Below are 15,961 nucleotides of genomic sequence, written 5' to 3'. Positions count from 1 at the left end.
AAGCAAATGATCGGGTTGTGTTATCCAACTCCGGACACAAAGAGCGCAAGCACCAGAGATTGACTTAATTTCATTGATTGCAAAATAGTTTATTTCGAGACGGGAAATCAAATACTTGGAAAAGAATTGATCTAGTGCTTGTATCTTTGGCGTTTTGTAATTGCCTTAGCCAACATGAATGAGTCATATCAACTAAAAGAAAGAAAGAAAGAAAACAAAAAAGAAAAGGAAGAAAAAAAGGAAGGAAAAAACGGAAGAAAGAAAGAATTAAAGAAATACAGAGGATTATAGTGCAGAAAATGCAGTGCAGATGAACGTTACCAAGGCCTGTAGAAAGCTGTATAAATACCAATAAGAAGGAACAAGGTAGGCCAAAGATACTTGGTATTCTGCTGAATAGCAGAGAGACTACTCATGGTTAAGAATTAGGGGCAAATGGAAGCAGAACCGGGCAGAGAGGATCTGTATTAATAAACGAAGTGAAAACAAAGCCCCGATGAGCAAATCAAAACTGAAAGAACCTTGGTCTGCGGGTGCTTGACAAGTAATGATGCATTCATTCCACTCCTTAACGATTCCACTGCTTGGTACCAGCTTCGATGATACAAAACCTTCAAAGTAATAAACTGTTTACAAACAAGTCATCTAGCTACCTAAAAAACTTATCAAAATAACTTGTAATTTCTACCAACCCATTTACGCTTTCAAAAGGCTTATAAAAGAAACCATATCGACATTGGATGTTGTCCAAAGAAGGGACGATTTATTGCTTTGAGACGAACAGTTTCTAGCTGTGTTAAGAGGCGAATATTTGTTACGTAAAAACAAACCTCAAACTCCATGAGAACTGAAGCAAGCTTGTTATACCCTTTCACAATTTTCTTGGCATCTTCACCCTACGACAAACATGGAAAAGAAACTTATTGAAAAAATACCTTGACAGAAAATTTCAAAAATACAAGCTCGCAACGAGGGTTCCAAGAAACTTAAGTGACGATTATAAAATGAAACAAAACTCAGTCGTGAAAGAAACAACTTTGTTTGCTGTTTACAGAGAAAACAGAATAGTTATACTGTCTTTAGTAAAGAAAACTCATTCAACTTTCGTCAGTAGGTAGTTTTCACCTTTAGTAAGCCTTTGCAATTCCTGAAAACTGCCATTGGCTCCGATATTCTTCTGAATAACTGCCTAGCCCAGGAAATTTTACCTGATATCTAGAAGAAAAAAATGAAAAATTGACAAAATCAAAGAGCAAATGCAAAAGAAATTCAGAACAGCATAAATCCAGAAATGAAATTACAAAGAAACATGAACTGACATGTCACATTTTATCAAATTAGAACCTAACGAAGCATATAAGGCCTTTTTTAAGATTTCAAAAGCTTACAGGTGGAATATTTCGGTGAAGAGGAGGACTGTCTTTCTGCTTCTGGTAGAGTCTTTTTGCTTGATCCAGATCCCTGCAATGTAACCCAGATAACGTAACTAATTAAAGATAACTATGACAGTGGTGACAGTTTAGGCTGTTGTTTCTTAGCGATCAAAGTCTGCTTTATTTAATGTGAAATTACAAGGCCTTCCAATTGTGTGCCTCGTTAATCACTTTAAAGCTTTAAACACTCTTTTACACCCCCCCTGCCTATTAAATTCCTCTCTAATAAGCCACCTCTCTATCTTTGACACCAGATAAACTCAGCCTTTCAATTCAGCATTCCCCTCCTTGTTTATGACCAGACTTGTCATTTGACCCTGATGACAATAGGGACATTATCAAGTCGTCATTAAAATGATATTTAACCGCTTTTTTAACTTTAGAAGCAACTTGTATTAGTTATTTTTCATAGATGTAGAAGAAGAAAAATAAAATAACATTTCATAACTTTTGTCCTGAATTTCTAGTCCCTTCTCTGAAAAGCCTCCTCCTCTTAAAGCCCTCTTCTCTTAAAATTCCCCTTCTCTAATAAGCCCTCTTCTCTTAAAATTCCCCTTCTCTAATAAGCCCCCTTCTCTAACGTGATGATAAAAACGTGATAATAAAAACGTGATAATAAAAGCGTGATGATAAAATGTAATGAACTTACTTTCCATAGTTGGTCAACACTTTTTGATATTTATCCTTTAGATACAGCTCAACCCCAGCAATGCTTTCGAATTTCTGCAGCAGCTCCAATGCCCTTGCCGTCTTGAATGGAAAAACAGTCAGCTAATTTCATGAAACACATTACAAAATCTACTAGAATAAATTGATTTGTTTATGTGCCAGTGATTGATTAATTTTAACAAAACATTTCCAGTGTACTTCAAAAATACCCTAAAAGTTATATTAAGCCTCGGGGGGCTTATTAATTTTTTCAGTCCTAGAGGTGGGCTTAAAAGAGGGGGCCTAATTAATAATTCAAAGTAGAAAAGTTATAGAAAGGTATTTTGTTATTTCACACAAATGTTCTTGAAAAGCTTTGCTAGCAGCTAAGAAAGTCAAGGAAATTTAATCAATTATAATGTCCTCATCTACATCATAATTACTAGCATCAATTGATAACCCTGGGACATCTTCTAAACAATTTCATCCTCTTGGACTCCTTCGAAAGAATCAACATCAGTATCTTCTTGACTTCTAAGGCACACCAGTAAGTTGTAAGGGAAATGTAGCAAAACTCACCGTCAAAGATTTATCAAACCAGGCATCTACAAAGCCTTGCAGCTGTTGCTTTAAAGACTCTATGTTCAATCGAAATTCTTCGTAGTCGGAATCGAACTGAAAACAATGACTGTATTCAAAACAAAGCATTTTTGTATAAACAATTGTCGAATGGTTGGGACATCACAACAGAGCAAAGAAAGCATGCTAAACTACCGTAACAAGAATGGACAATAAAACAATTTGGAATATTCTTGATAATGCAGCTTATCAAAGATGGATAAAAATTTGATCTTTGAAGAATACCTCACTCTTTCTGTGATCGAGTACATCGTATGACTTCTTTTTCACAGTTGAAACAATGGTTGTGTACTTCATTGCAATCGGCTCAATGCCCTGGAAGAGCACAATGATCAGCAATCAACACAAAGCCTAAAGAGTTCTCAGCCAAACATTATTTTTAAAACCATCTCTGGAAAAAATAGCTTCTAGGTTGAAAAAAATTGGCACCACAGCCGTCATGACTGAGTTTCGGGCATAGGGAATGTAAGACAAGGTGTTTGCGAATAGGATAGGGGTGGCTGTAAGTGTTGCCTCAAAACTAAATTCTCGGGGAATGGGAGATATTCTAGATTTGAAGACATGTCCTTTTGCTAGACTATCAAATCTAATCCACATAGCTTTAATTGTAGTTATCTTTTAATTCATTTCATTCAACCGAAAATAACAACATTCATTTAGTAGCTAATTACACTTACTTAGAAGAGTCTGTCGTACAGCAATACTAGTTTAGCATATGCGAATTAACGTGTGCATTAACAGGTGAATAAATGAATTTACAAGGAGTACGAACAGAAAAAATATCATCAAATTCAATACAAGATTGCTAATGCTATCAATTCTAGCTAGAAAATGAAAGCCTAGAAATAAACTTGACATCAAGTAAAATGAAAAATCACCACTCAGTACAGATAATCCATAAAATCCTTAGGGGCGGGGTGAGAGGGAATTCTTATCCGCAAAACAGCTATCGACATGTGGACTTAAATTTTAGTACAGACTATTTATACTGATACAACTTCACGTGGAAAAACAACTTGAAATTACTATCACCCTTGCATACGCAATTCTATTCTAACTTTCTTAAAGACTCGATTCTCTTTCTTTCTCCTAGGGCTAAATAAATTCAGGAAGAAATTCGTCAATGGATCCTGATAAATAGACTTTGCTTAAAGAAACTGAATGAAATGCGCATATACGTAGTTACATTAAAAATATGCGCAGAATGACCCATTTAAAATAAAGACGAAGGAAACTTCAAACCTCGATTTTGACTTCTGGTAGTTTCGAGAGATTGTCAATGGTTGTAAGCATGTCATTTAACTTCTCAAGACGTTTACAAAAGGCATCAAACTTTCCAAATATGTAGTTTTCGCTGGAATGGAAAATAACTGTATCAGTTAGAAAAATTATAACAAAGACATTGTAACTGCAAGACCTAGGCCTTATATTGAACATCGTGGCGGCTTTGAGATCAACAAGAAACTTTGAAGCCAGTGCAAGAAACAAGGAATTTCGAAGTGAGCTATAAGCTAAACGATATAAGACAATTGCAAATCAGAGCTTGATTCTACCATCACGATATCAGAGACATAAAATGAGCAAATAAGGCAAATAATGCATGCTGCGAGCCTCGCAGGCAAGAAATTTGCAATCTGCTAATGGATGGAACGAAAAATACCTGAATTCAAACTGCCTTTCTTTTGGGTTTTCTTTCAACTTGTTCTTGGTTTTATGAAAGCATTTCTGATATTCCTCGTTTAATTTTATGCACTCATAAAGACGTTCAGATAAAACTGGCCTAAATGAAAAGAGAGTTTATATTTAACTGGGATAAGAATAAGACAAAAAAGCAATAAAAATGTGTTTTTAGATTGACATGAATAGGAAAAAGACGAGCCAGCAATTTGTGTAGAAAATATTCATGCATACTGTTAATATAATTTGGAACAAGTGATTCTAATGATTCAATGCATGCAAAAAGCAGCATACAGGCCCAGGAAACCTCGATTTAGAGATGTTTAGAAATTCATTTTTCACCTGGGTATGTCCCAGATCTTGGAGGCGCCTCTGTTTATGTAAGATTTGCAAGTGGTTATCATTTGGTTGGTTATTTTCACAAAAAGTGACGTCATCCTTTCTGACGTATTGTAATACTGCGAGATGCTGTGGATCATACGAATCGCGTTCATCAAGCTTGGGATGTGTTCGATCATCTCTGTCTAAAAAAGTCAAGGGAAGAAAAATTACATTTGAGGAAGGAATCTGAGTAGGCATCAGCTTGTCAAAGTGATGTAGCCATCTTAAAGTTAAAATTTTGGGAATTGCAATGAACCAATCTACTGTAAGGTGCGTAATACTTGTTGCCTACATATGACATTGCGCGTGAAAATCGAAGTGGCATCATAGAGCTACCCTGTTTTACACACCAAGCATAAGATGGATATTACAAATCTTACTTAACATCTAGCACTTGGCATATTATATTTGGTTAAACAAATCTTTTTGCTTAAGAAACACATTTGTCTCAAAAGGAAATGATTTCGTTTGTCAATTTAAGGGAAGTCATCGCCCTAATCTTAAAGTCGCCAATCAGAATCACTTCAACCATCAAGTTATTACATTCAAAAAACAATTCTTGTTAACGAAAAGTACACGAATCTTGATGGCAGAAAAATGCAAAATCTTTGCATCAATGCTAGGGTTTTCAACTAGAAACTCGGTGGACTTTCTGCATCAAAATTTGCTCACCGGTGAATGCTTTACAAGTGGCACAAAGAATTTGTCGAGAGTGTACAAATATTTCACATTATCTTTGGCTTCATTGGCAGCGTCTGTAATCCTGCTGTCAAGCTCTCTCCAGTATCGAAGGCTTTTTGAGCGAGCAGCGTATAATGTACCGATGGCAGCTTTACAGTGTGGGCTCTTCAATTGATCCAGCAGGCTGAGAAAACACAAAGTTATCACGTTAATGAATTGCTCAAAACGTGACGTTATTAGGAATATTTAGTGTAACAGATGCAATTGACTAAAAAGAGCAACAAAATCTTGGAACCTGTTAAATTTGGCCATTCGTTTTCGCCAGTGGTCTAGCTCTGCACTTGGGCCAATGTCGTCTGCCTCTTTCCTCATCTACAGTGAAACAAATTTGGTGTAAATTAAGGACATTGTCACTGATTCAAAGTTTTTTAAAACTATTAAAAAACGTGTGCTACAGAACTTGTGTGGTACTAAGCAAATGACACATCAATACCTGTTCACTTTCTGCCAGAACCTGTTCAATTTGCTTCGTCCAGACTGCTACAAGGCCTTCAATCTGTTCCAATAAGTCCGAGTTATTTCCTAAGGGATGTATCAAAGGCAATTAGATATTTCACTTCCAGCTGCACATAAATAGGAAAAACGAAAGACTAGAAGAAACACACTGATACCTGCTTGAACATATTCTGACGGAGTCCTCATATTGGAGAGCGTGTTTGTGAGGTCACCAGCGTCTAGCAGAACCCTGTAATGAAAACACTGAATTTTTAACCAAACCAAGAAGACAATGTCAGGCGCAGATTCTAATTTTGCTGTCGAAATAATGAGCTATTATAAAAAAACCATCTGGGCGATTGCATGTAAATTTAAGAAAGATGCAATACTATTGCATTGAATATTCTGCTTGTTGAGGATTTTTGCCAAAAACCAAATTCCAAAACAATCTAAAAGACACACGGCCAAACGGCTTTCAGAAATAGCTACGAGAAGCACACAAATTTCTTACCTTCCAGCCATGTTTTCTCTTGCAGTAGAAAGGATCCCAACGAACTTTCCAAGGGACTCAACGAATTCTGTATTTGATGTTTTCGAATGATCTGCAAGCTTACCCCAGTCCTAGAAAAATGACGTCATAGCTGGCAATGGGAAATGAATATGGGCATAAAAGTTGATAGCAAAAATAAAAAGGAACAAAGTGTGTGTTGGGTTTGCATTGGTGTCACTTTTTTACTTTGGTCATCACCTGCCATTTGTTTTAACGTCGCGGACAACAGAACGGAATTCTGGTCTTTTGATGCAGAACCCTTTGTGATATTTTATCAAAGTACGCCCACAATGCTACAGGCTCCTGGACCAAATTCACAATAATAACAATAATAATAACAATAAGAGCTTATAAATTCACCTTCTTATCCAAGTTGTCCTTAAACTGCCTGTGACATGATTTTCGTACTTTTGGGTTTATATATCTATTCTTATGTAAAAAGGCCTGTTATTTTCATTTCCGAGGTTAGCTTTTACGTTTCGTGATTAATGACGGAGTTATTGGCGATCTTCTACGCCAAAAATCGCCATCTTGGTTTTCAGAATGAGTAGACTGTGACGTCACGGAAGGGACCCGATCGCCTCCTCCTTTGAGTTTTTGTATCGTAGTCAATGAGGGAAATCTAACAGGTCCAAGATGAGCGATATTTCCAGAGAAAGTAGTGGCAGCGAGGGTGATATTTTATAAGGTAGTGGTTACATTGTTACAATAACGAGTTCCTCCCATGACGTCACAAGAAAACGGCGAATGATGATAAAGCGACTTGGCTAGGCCGCACTATTTCGCTTAATTTCAATATAAAAACGCTTTTATTTCAAAAAAAAGTTCAGATCTACTATAAGAGCAGTGCAACGCTTCAATTAAGAGAATAAAAAAAATCATGTCACAGGCACTTTAAGTTTATAAGCGTTTTATGATTATTCAAGTTCAGCTACGGAGTTACTTTTACGCAGTTACCTTGCAGGCGCTCAGAGATGGGACAAATATGCTCTGAAAAACTGATTCGAGTCCTTCAAGAAGTTTGCCATTGGAGCAGTCCATCATCATGAAATTCACATCCTGATAAAAGAAAAAGCCACTATAAAACATGCAAATCTGGCTGACACATTTCAAGATACATTTCATGATCTCAGGCAATTTCCTTCTGGCTCCCTTCAAAGATGATTTTGAAAAAAGGAAGGTTGTAATTTACTGAAACGAGGGAGCAGATGAATGAGCCTCAAAAACTGAAATATTTTGGGATGATTCAACGATTTTCCATCTTTAGATCCAATGATCTTTAGATTTTTCATTTACAAAATGACCGACATCAAGTATCTAAAACTGCAGACAGATCATAAACTAAAAATATATTTATCAACGCAAGGGCTTCAAGTCGTACGATACTTTTGCTGAATCAAGGAATACGGGGCTTTAAAGCTAGAGGTAAAAACAAACAAATCCTACTATACGTCAAACTGCAAAACCGCTAAATCAAAGCTGGCAATTACCTGGGCGACTGACTGCGTAGTCACTGGTTTGCTGTTTGAGTTTCGCAAAAAGATGTAACAGACTCCAGTGAGTGCCTGTCAAAACATAATGGAGAGCCTGGTTATATCAACGCCACTCAAAAATACTACGCACACCGGTTTTAGAAAAGTAATATCTTTAATTGACAATGAAATGTCCCTGATCCCCACCCCCGCCCCTTCTTGCCATTGGATAAAAATAAAATAAGAAATTACGTATACCATATAAATCACTAAAAAATTAAACAAAGCACAATAAAAAGGCGTTCGGGTGGAGAGGTTTGATTGTTCAGAACAGTTTGAAAGACAAAACTGAACAAATTAAGGAACTACCTCGGCTGAACTAGTACCAATTACAAGTTTCTTCGGCATAGCTTGAATGTGCGGGGACAGATCCGAACGGTGAAGCTGCAATGAGCAACGAATAGATACATACGTTAGCTAAGAAAGAAACGTGAAATAAGTTTCTCTTACTTTTACTATTGTCATTAAAGAAGTGATAGTGCGACTGATAAAAAATGGAAAGTATAATACTTACACCAGGAACCTCTTGATAATAAAATGAGAGACTTCTGTTGCCATTTGGTTCAAAGAAGTTTGTCATTACATCATACTTGAAGAAAAAAAACCATCTTTCATCAACATTTTACATTTTTCATAAATGTTACATTGCAGAGGAGATGTTGATAGATTAAATGGTTTACTCAATGACACAAGATTTAAAATCTATGATTATGTCTGAGATTGGAGCACCAAATTGCACAGCTTTAAATGCTCTTAAAAGAAGAAAAGTACAGGGAAAAATAGCATTTAAGGGCACTTCACTTACATTTTCATCCCCCAAAAGGAAGTCCTCAACAACTGACTGATCTAAAGGTATTGAGTCTGCAAGCTAAAACATAATAAGCTGTTATGAGAGTGGAATTTTACAAAGCAACATAAAATTTGATAGGAATAATCAATTCATCAGCAGAAAAAAAGCAATCCTGGCTTGGATCGCAGATAAAATTTTGCTATTTGGGTGCAACCAGTTCTAAAAAAAGAAATTAACTTCGAAAAAAACCAACTCACTCGAGAAAGAATATACATATGTCTTGCATCCATCTAAGCGAAAAGAGAAATATTTAGAAGTTATCAGAAGATACAAGGCTTTAATTATGATGTAAAATGTTTGCTTTTCCAAAAACCATTTTCAAATTTTGTAATGCCAAACAATTTCTCATATCAACATTAGAACAATTAATATAACACCATGTATGTTTCAAAAGCAATTTCTGAATATTCCATCCTTAAAGGCAATGCAAATTGCCAAATTGTCTGAAAAAAACCAGTGTTTTCTGGACGATATGTTCATTGGAATTCCATTTGTCCGAAAGAAAAGAAAATTGTTCTAATTAAAACTTTTGCTCAAAGGGCACTGATGACATGCTACAATAATGAATTGTGTCCTGAGCTTGACAAATCAAGGAAATTCTTCTGGAGAACGGGTACCCACAAGATGTCATTTGACAAAAAGTCGCTAGTTTTAAACAAAAAGTCGCTAGTTTTTTGGCTGGAAAAAAGTTTCAAATTCTTTGTTTTTAACCAATCAATGGTTATACAAAAACAAAGATGTTTTGTGATATTAAGTGTTCAAAGCAAAAAAAAATCACAAGCAGAGAGAAATACTGTAGACAAATTTGATACTTTTTACAGGGGTAAAATCTTAATATAGATAATGTTCTGATCTTAATATCAACAAGACTGAGTCACAAAAGCCATTAACTGCAGTGAAGACAAAACCTGAGAGAATTTTCTTGCATATGATGCAGAACATTATCTGATGAAAACTTTGACTTACAGTGGTCCTTCGGTCACTTTTCAAGCTTCTCATTTGCTTTATCATATCTTTTGCAGCTTCCATAGATACTGTTATCTTTCGACTTGCCTAGAAACCAAATAACACAATTAACAATTATACACATTGACCAAGCTCCATATTACATTCTTTCCTCTAAATAAAATAAGAAAAACATTTACATTTGGTTGCCTTAAGCAAGTTCAAAGTTTTCAATTTCAAGCAGGCAAGGAAATTGACCTAGCTCATTTATTGGAAGAGCACTCAATCTTCTAAATAAAACAGTAAACAAATTTAAAATTTGGTTGCCTTATGCAAGTTTACTTCTCTCAAGGTTTTCAATATTAAGCAGATACTGGAAATATGATTTGGGGTTCTGTACAATGTTGAGAAAAGCTAAACATTAATCCATTCTGGTTATTAGAGAATAGATATAAATTCCTAATTATATGAGAAGCTGTTCATTAGTTTTGTTAATACGATAGCAAACTTTGACTAGTTACAAATTGACTAATTTTTCCAAATGAACTGGAACTGGTAAAGATTAGAATACAACAAATATCTTTTTCTACCTCTGGAATATACCATTATTTACTGACAAGAAGGCGAAAAATAGGGCACTTGAGGGATTCCTCTCTTCAGCACCATTCTAGGTGAGTAAAGGCCAACATATTTTGACATTGCAACAATACTTATTCCTTTTGTTTTTGAAAGACATGTTAAGAAAGGCTAGTGTCAAATTGCGTTTACTATAACAGGAAACAACAAGAAACAACAAGAAACAATAAGAAACAACAAGAAACAACAAGAAACAACAAGAAACAACAAGAAACGAGAAGAAACTATAAGGAAACAACATGAAACGATTTGTGACTTTGAAGAAACGACTAGATCTCCAAAACGAGGCAAGCTTATCCATCCACGTTGGCATTGTCATCTTCGATGCAGTGGCCTAAGTGTGCGGCCATGTTGTTCTCCACCGCAAAAGCTGTTGTCTTAGATGAGGTTACGGAAACCCAGTGATAATGCTTACTTATGTTTCTACAACGCTAATTTTAGCAAAAGAAACAGAAACTAAAAGAACAAACTCCAATATACTAGAGGAACAAGCTGTATAGGTTGACAATCTACTTCTTGAACAATGTTTTGCTTGGGAGCCTAACCCTAAAGCCTCTATAAAGTTTCAGTAAGTTCCTAAAGCAACTGAATTCAGGGGGGGGGGGAAGCTTGATTATTAGCCGAGAATTTAAATTGCTTTATTTTGACCTTCCCGGTAGTTGGTCCATGTTAATCCCAATGCCAGTGAGATTTGCTCTTACAATACTGGCACTTCATATCAGGCTTTCATAGTTTAATTCCTCTTACAAAAATACCATATCAATATCTACCATCATAGCTTTTAATGCAGGATTTCCACTAAATAAATAAAATTGTTTCTACTTGTTTCCAAGTTGTTTCTTACTTTTTTCCTAGCTGTTTCTACTTGTTTCTTCTTGTTTCCTAGTCGTTTCTACTCATTTCCCATTATAATAACCATGAGTGTCGAATAGCATTTGGTTTGAACTCTCTTCATAACACTGTTTGTTTTTTTCTCATTGACCAGTCAATATCAAATGCATAAAAACTAATTAGCAATACCTGAGCTTGTGATGAAGCATATACAACCTTTGGTGACTTTAAAGGCTGCCTTGATTTCTTTGTCTTCTTGCTGTCATCTACAATGAAATGTTCAAATATTGCTAAAAATGAGTAATTGACAAGGTTTTTTATTACAAAGTACCCTGTAATTTCCATTAACACAAAAGAGAGTGTGTTCAAGAAAGGAGAGAAAAACTAGATATCCCTAGCAAGCATTTAAGACATGCAGCCACAAAGCCATACAAATCATGGAAGCAAGCCTCTATATTCAAAATTCATTCATAGCTGACCAGATTTGCCTGATTTCACAATAAAACTTGTCTCACTGGTTAAAAAAATGATTCATACATAATAAATGAACAAGATTATGTGTCAAATAAAAGGTTTAGCTTGAGGCCTGCATGAGGACAAAGGTTGATGGAAACTGAAAGAATCCCAGAAATTCTCTTCATTCCCCTAAATAATTAATTACAAACTAGGTCTACTTGATTTTTGTGGTACTATCTCAATTTACAGTTAAAGCTGTTGGTTAGAAAACATTCTGCATTTGCAACACAACATAGTTTTTCTCTTATTAAGGTCTGTCTGGTTCAAAACCTTTATAGGCTTTAAAACGGCTTTGATTATGCCGCTACATGCATCATTTAACATAAAAGTGAGGTCTGATAGAAAACATTTGACATAAAGCAATGACCATATAATGTTTGCCTAGGTATGCGCTTACATGTATATATTTTAACAAAAGCATTACATATTAAGAACTCCTGAAAGAGGGATGGTGTCCCTAAAAAAACACTGTAGAGGTGGTTCTGGGGGCCCATCTCTACTATTAGCCCATTAGTTCTATCTATGACCATGACAACAAACCAAAACTCAGATATTGGGATAGTTGGAGGGTCATGGTAGCCAACCTTCTGATAGAAGATGGTACTTGATGATGATGATTACATATTAATTAATACTCATAGTGGAGGCAAACTTTTACCATAAAAAATATGATTTTGTAAATTTATTACAAGCACGAAGGCTAATAATTTAATATATGCAAAGAACATCCAGTTACCAACTGCAAATGATAAGGATTTTGTTAGAAAGGTTTCAGAACCATTTAGGACCTTCATCAGAATCAGATATGTTGTAAATAATATTTGGATTCATGGAAATTCATATACATTTCTGTTGGAATAAACTTTTACAACCCATATTATGACACTGGATATCAGGTTGAGGGGAAGCCCCTTGAGGATTTACTTTAAACTGCATGATTGCCGGTCATCAAAAATTTCTTGTTACAGTCCCTCAGCAAACAAGCAGTCAATCCTTTCAAAGTCAGAAAATTAGCGCGCAATGGAAATTCTGGAGAGCATATGGCATAGGAATGCAGTGACTGAAAAACCAATGTATCCTATCTATTTGTTTATAAGCTGTGAGATTATTATATTTGACCAAATGAACACAAAGTGATATTTAATGAAACAAATGAAACAGGCTCAATAACTGCAAAATTACTTGGAGGATAAAAAAATCCAAGAAGTTTGTTGCAAAATGTGTGAGAATTCTGCTTTGATGCGTGTGAGCATAAGCAAGAACAGAAAAGCATGTGTCTAACGCAAAATGCGTGTGTCTCATGCAAAATATGTGTGACTTGGTAGGTCTACCATCAGGGCACTCGGCTTGAAAACCTTTTGGTTCTCTCAGTGTTCTGGGCAACTTGTTAAAAATTATATTCGATAAATCATATTGCATCAATCGATTCTTATCTTTGTATCTTTTATTAAGACATATTTGGTTAACTTATATTTGATAAATTGTAAGTATGTTGCTGAATTACATGAATTTGAATTTGTTAAAAATTGATAGCACTTGATATGTTCAACTTAGTGCAAAATTCCAACTTTATATCTAAAAATATGTATTGTTTGTATGCTTTATAAGGTCACATACCAATTTTATATTGCTTGCTATGAACCACTTGTTGAAAAAAGATGCCTAAAACACCATTTTAGATTTTTTTGCATTCTTAGGAATACCAAAAACATGTCATTTGTAAAAGACATATACAATCTACCTGTCAGTTCATATTTGTCAATAGACCTTGCTTGAAACAGTTAAAGAATCTGCACTAACAATTCTCTACTGTTCAATCAGGTTAGAAGCAAGATGGTAGGACTGGGGAATCAAGCCATGGGCAATTAAAAGTCATGATAGTGCTCCTAAGAGACAAAGATTAAATTGATGATGATCAAGTGACTGGGCAACATTCGAAATCAATTCTAACCACTACTGATGAAAAGAAAAAATGCCTTCATAAATGGTAAAAACCTTAAAACAATCAGTTTATTGGTAGAGTTCAAGTTTTATATTGCTTGCCCTTTACACTCAATTATAATTTCTTTAGTGTTTGGAAGGGGGAGGTTTCAAAATGACAACACACAGGTTTCGTCACGAAGCCATTCAGTGCCTTGAACACATCTTGCACAGCCAAACAGCGTCTTCTACTTCTGCATATTTCCAAAAAAGTTCCTTATCAGTTGCAAAGACAGTAGTGGGTCTAGGGGTTAAGTTATCTGGTAGCTGGCTGCTCTGTTGCTTTGCGGGCACAACATCTACCTACCATTTTTATTGGCATTTTCGTCTGTACCGCCTGAACTTTCACTCTTCCCATCCATTTTTGCAAATCGTCGTGTGAGCAAAATTTAACGTGTTTGATAACAAATAAGGCTTGTGTTTACATAACTATTAGACTGGAAGTAAACTAATCGCTGCATTTAAGGCTCATAAGATCAAACATCATGCAGCGAGTCCTTGGTAACTGGACGCACAACTAAGATAGCAGTTTATTGTCCAATCCTTAGACTACCTCTATTGTTCTATCAGCTACATATTCCCGTCTTCTTGTATCTATGACAACCATGTAGTCGTTACTGCCACAGAATAAAGTCCTTGAAAGCCGCGGACACGTCTTCCCCAAGGCGAGTCAAATTTTCATACACGGGTAGGTCCATCCACATTTATCAAAATTCACCTAAACGTGTCCAAAAGAAATTAAAAGAACCGAAATGATCAGCTAAAAAGTGCTGATAGGACACAAAAATATCAAAAAGGACCATCGTGTTGCTGAGCACATTAGAGACCACTTGTCATAGTAATTCAAAAGTAAGTTTATAATAATCAGTTTCAACACATCTTTTATTTTATTTCTGTTTTTGATATTTTTATCTGGTTGTTGAACCTATAAGTATTAAAAAGGTATATTATTAAATCAGGTACTCCGAAGTATCACATATAATCACGAGGAAAATTCTTACACGTAATTATCGGATTTCGCTACATATCAACTTCATTGATTTTAAAGCTGCATTTGACACGGAATAGAGAAAAGCTTTATGGAAGATGCTAAGAGCTTTAGGTGTGGAAATATGATTTTGAACATCCTCTATGAATACACAGAATGCGCTGTGTAATAAACGGCCACTTGACTGGTTTGTTCCAAGTTAAAGTCGGAAAACGGCAAGGATGCCTGTTATCACCAATCCTCTTTAATCCCAGGGTTTATTTTAACGTGCAGTAAAAGCCAATATATGCAGTGATAAATCATAATTGCGCAGCGAAAAACTCAAATTTGTGCAGTGATAAAACTAAGAAAAAGAGATTTGGCATTAAAAAAGCAAAATTGCAGCAACTACCAGTAGACACATAATGCTTATAAAAGAGCATTACAAAATTAAAAAGGACAACATAAAAGTAACAATGATCTTAATCTAGGAAATCTCTTTGAAATTTGTTCATTATCAAAAGCTTTTGAGTTTTGTTCATAATCCAGTTAGTTTGATAGGTGGGGTCATGAAAATTCTCAAAAGGCGACATCCAAATTTTCAAAAATTTTGAATATGTGCAGTGATAATAATTCCTTAAAGTGAACCAGGTTAGTGTCTGATAACAACTTTCCTGCATAAAAAAGAATGTGTTTATGTTCCTGAGCCGATTTCAGCAAATTTGGTTTTGTAAATGCTTAGATCTAGTAGAGATGTGCTGCGAATTCAGTGAATCTAGTGAATCAGAATCCGTTGAATTTTGAGTGTTTCAAATCTTCGTGAGTGATCATTACATGTTTTTTGCGTTGGAAAATTTAATGTTTCTTTACAAAAAGAACACAAAATGATCAAAAGCCGTAGGATGAAAAACTTTAACGAGCAGGCATTTCTGGATGATCTTGCTGCAATATCTTGGGACCAAGAAATTTGAGATCCGAACGGTGTAACTATCCTTTTGCATTGTAAACGTGCAGAATCAGCTAAATGTGTTACGAATTGGTTGACAAATGGCCACATGATCACACGCTCTTTCTCCATTGAAGATTAAACCTTATGAACACAGCCAAAATAAAAGTAATCTCTTAGCAAACTTGAAGTCTTTGACTGGCCATATCTTACCCAATTTTCGCCATATTTAGCTAATTTTGCATATTTTTAAG

General features: G+C 35.4%; 1 protein-coding gene across 1 annotated transcript in view; it reads right to left on the bottom strand.

Moving 5' to 3' along the window:
• The window catches only part of LOC135685286 (dynein axonemal heavy chain 5), a 46,059-nt gene extending 30,581 nt beyond the window's left edge, over positions 1-15,478 (bottom strand). The window contains exons 1-24 of the mRNA XM_065201176.2: positions 14,102-15,478; positions 11,488-11,564; positions 9,853-9,939; positions 9,084-9,116; positions 8,842-8,904; positions 8,551-8,625; positions 8,346-8,420; positions 7,995-8,069; positions 7,462-7,563; positions 6,466-6,575; positions 6,131-6,204; positions 5,953-6,041; positions 5,755-5,831; positions 5,451-5,643; positions 4,740-4,921; positions 4,381-4,500; positions 3,963-4,074; positions 2,946-3,035; positions 2,661-2,756; positions 2,083-2,183; positions 1,389-1,461; positions 1,126-1,215; positions 831-896; positions 522-611 (exon numbers count right to left, since the gene is read on the bottom strand). Coding sequence (XP_065057248.2) covers positions 522-611; positions 831-896; positions 1,126-1,215; positions 1,389-1,461; positions 2,083-2,183; positions 2,661-2,756; positions 2,946-3,035; positions 3,963-4,074; positions 4,381-4,500; positions 4,740-4,921; positions 5,451-5,643; positions 5,755-5,831; positions 5,953-6,041; positions 6,131-6,204; positions 6,466-6,575; positions 7,462-7,563; positions 7,995-8,069; positions 8,346-8,420; positions 8,551-8,625; positions 8,842-8,904; positions 9,084-9,116; positions 9,853-9,939; positions 11,488-11,564; positions 14,102-14,156 — 2,205 coding nt within the window. The 5' untranslated portion in view covers positions 14,157-15,478. The remainder of the gene's footprint in view (positions 1-521; positions 612-830; positions 897-1,125; positions 1,216-1,388; positions 1,462-2,082; positions 2,184-2,660; positions 2,757-2,945; positions 3,036-3,962; positions 4,075-4,380; positions 4,501-4,739; positions 4,922-5,450; positions 5,644-5,754; positions 5,832-5,952; positions 6,042-6,130; positions 6,205-6,465; positions 6,576-7,461; positions 7,564-7,994; positions 8,070-8,345; positions 8,421-8,550; positions 8,626-8,841; positions 8,905-9,083; positions 9,117-9,852; positions 9,940-11,487; positions 11,565-14,101) is intronic.
• Between the last annotated feature and the right edge of the window lie 483 nt (positions 15,479-15,961).

This window comes from Rhopilema esculentum, chromosome 15 (genome assembly GCF_057945365.1).
Source record: "Rhopilema esculentum isolate cy_ngs chromosome 15, ASM5794536v1, whole genome shotgun sequence".
In the NCBI taxonomy this organism is placed as follows: Eukaryota; Metazoa; Cnidaria; class Scyphozoa; order Rhizostomeae; family Rhizostomatidae; genus Rhopilema; species Rhopilema esculentum.
Note: the sequence above shows the minus strand (reverse complement) of the source record. Positions and strands in the feature narration are given on the sequence as shown.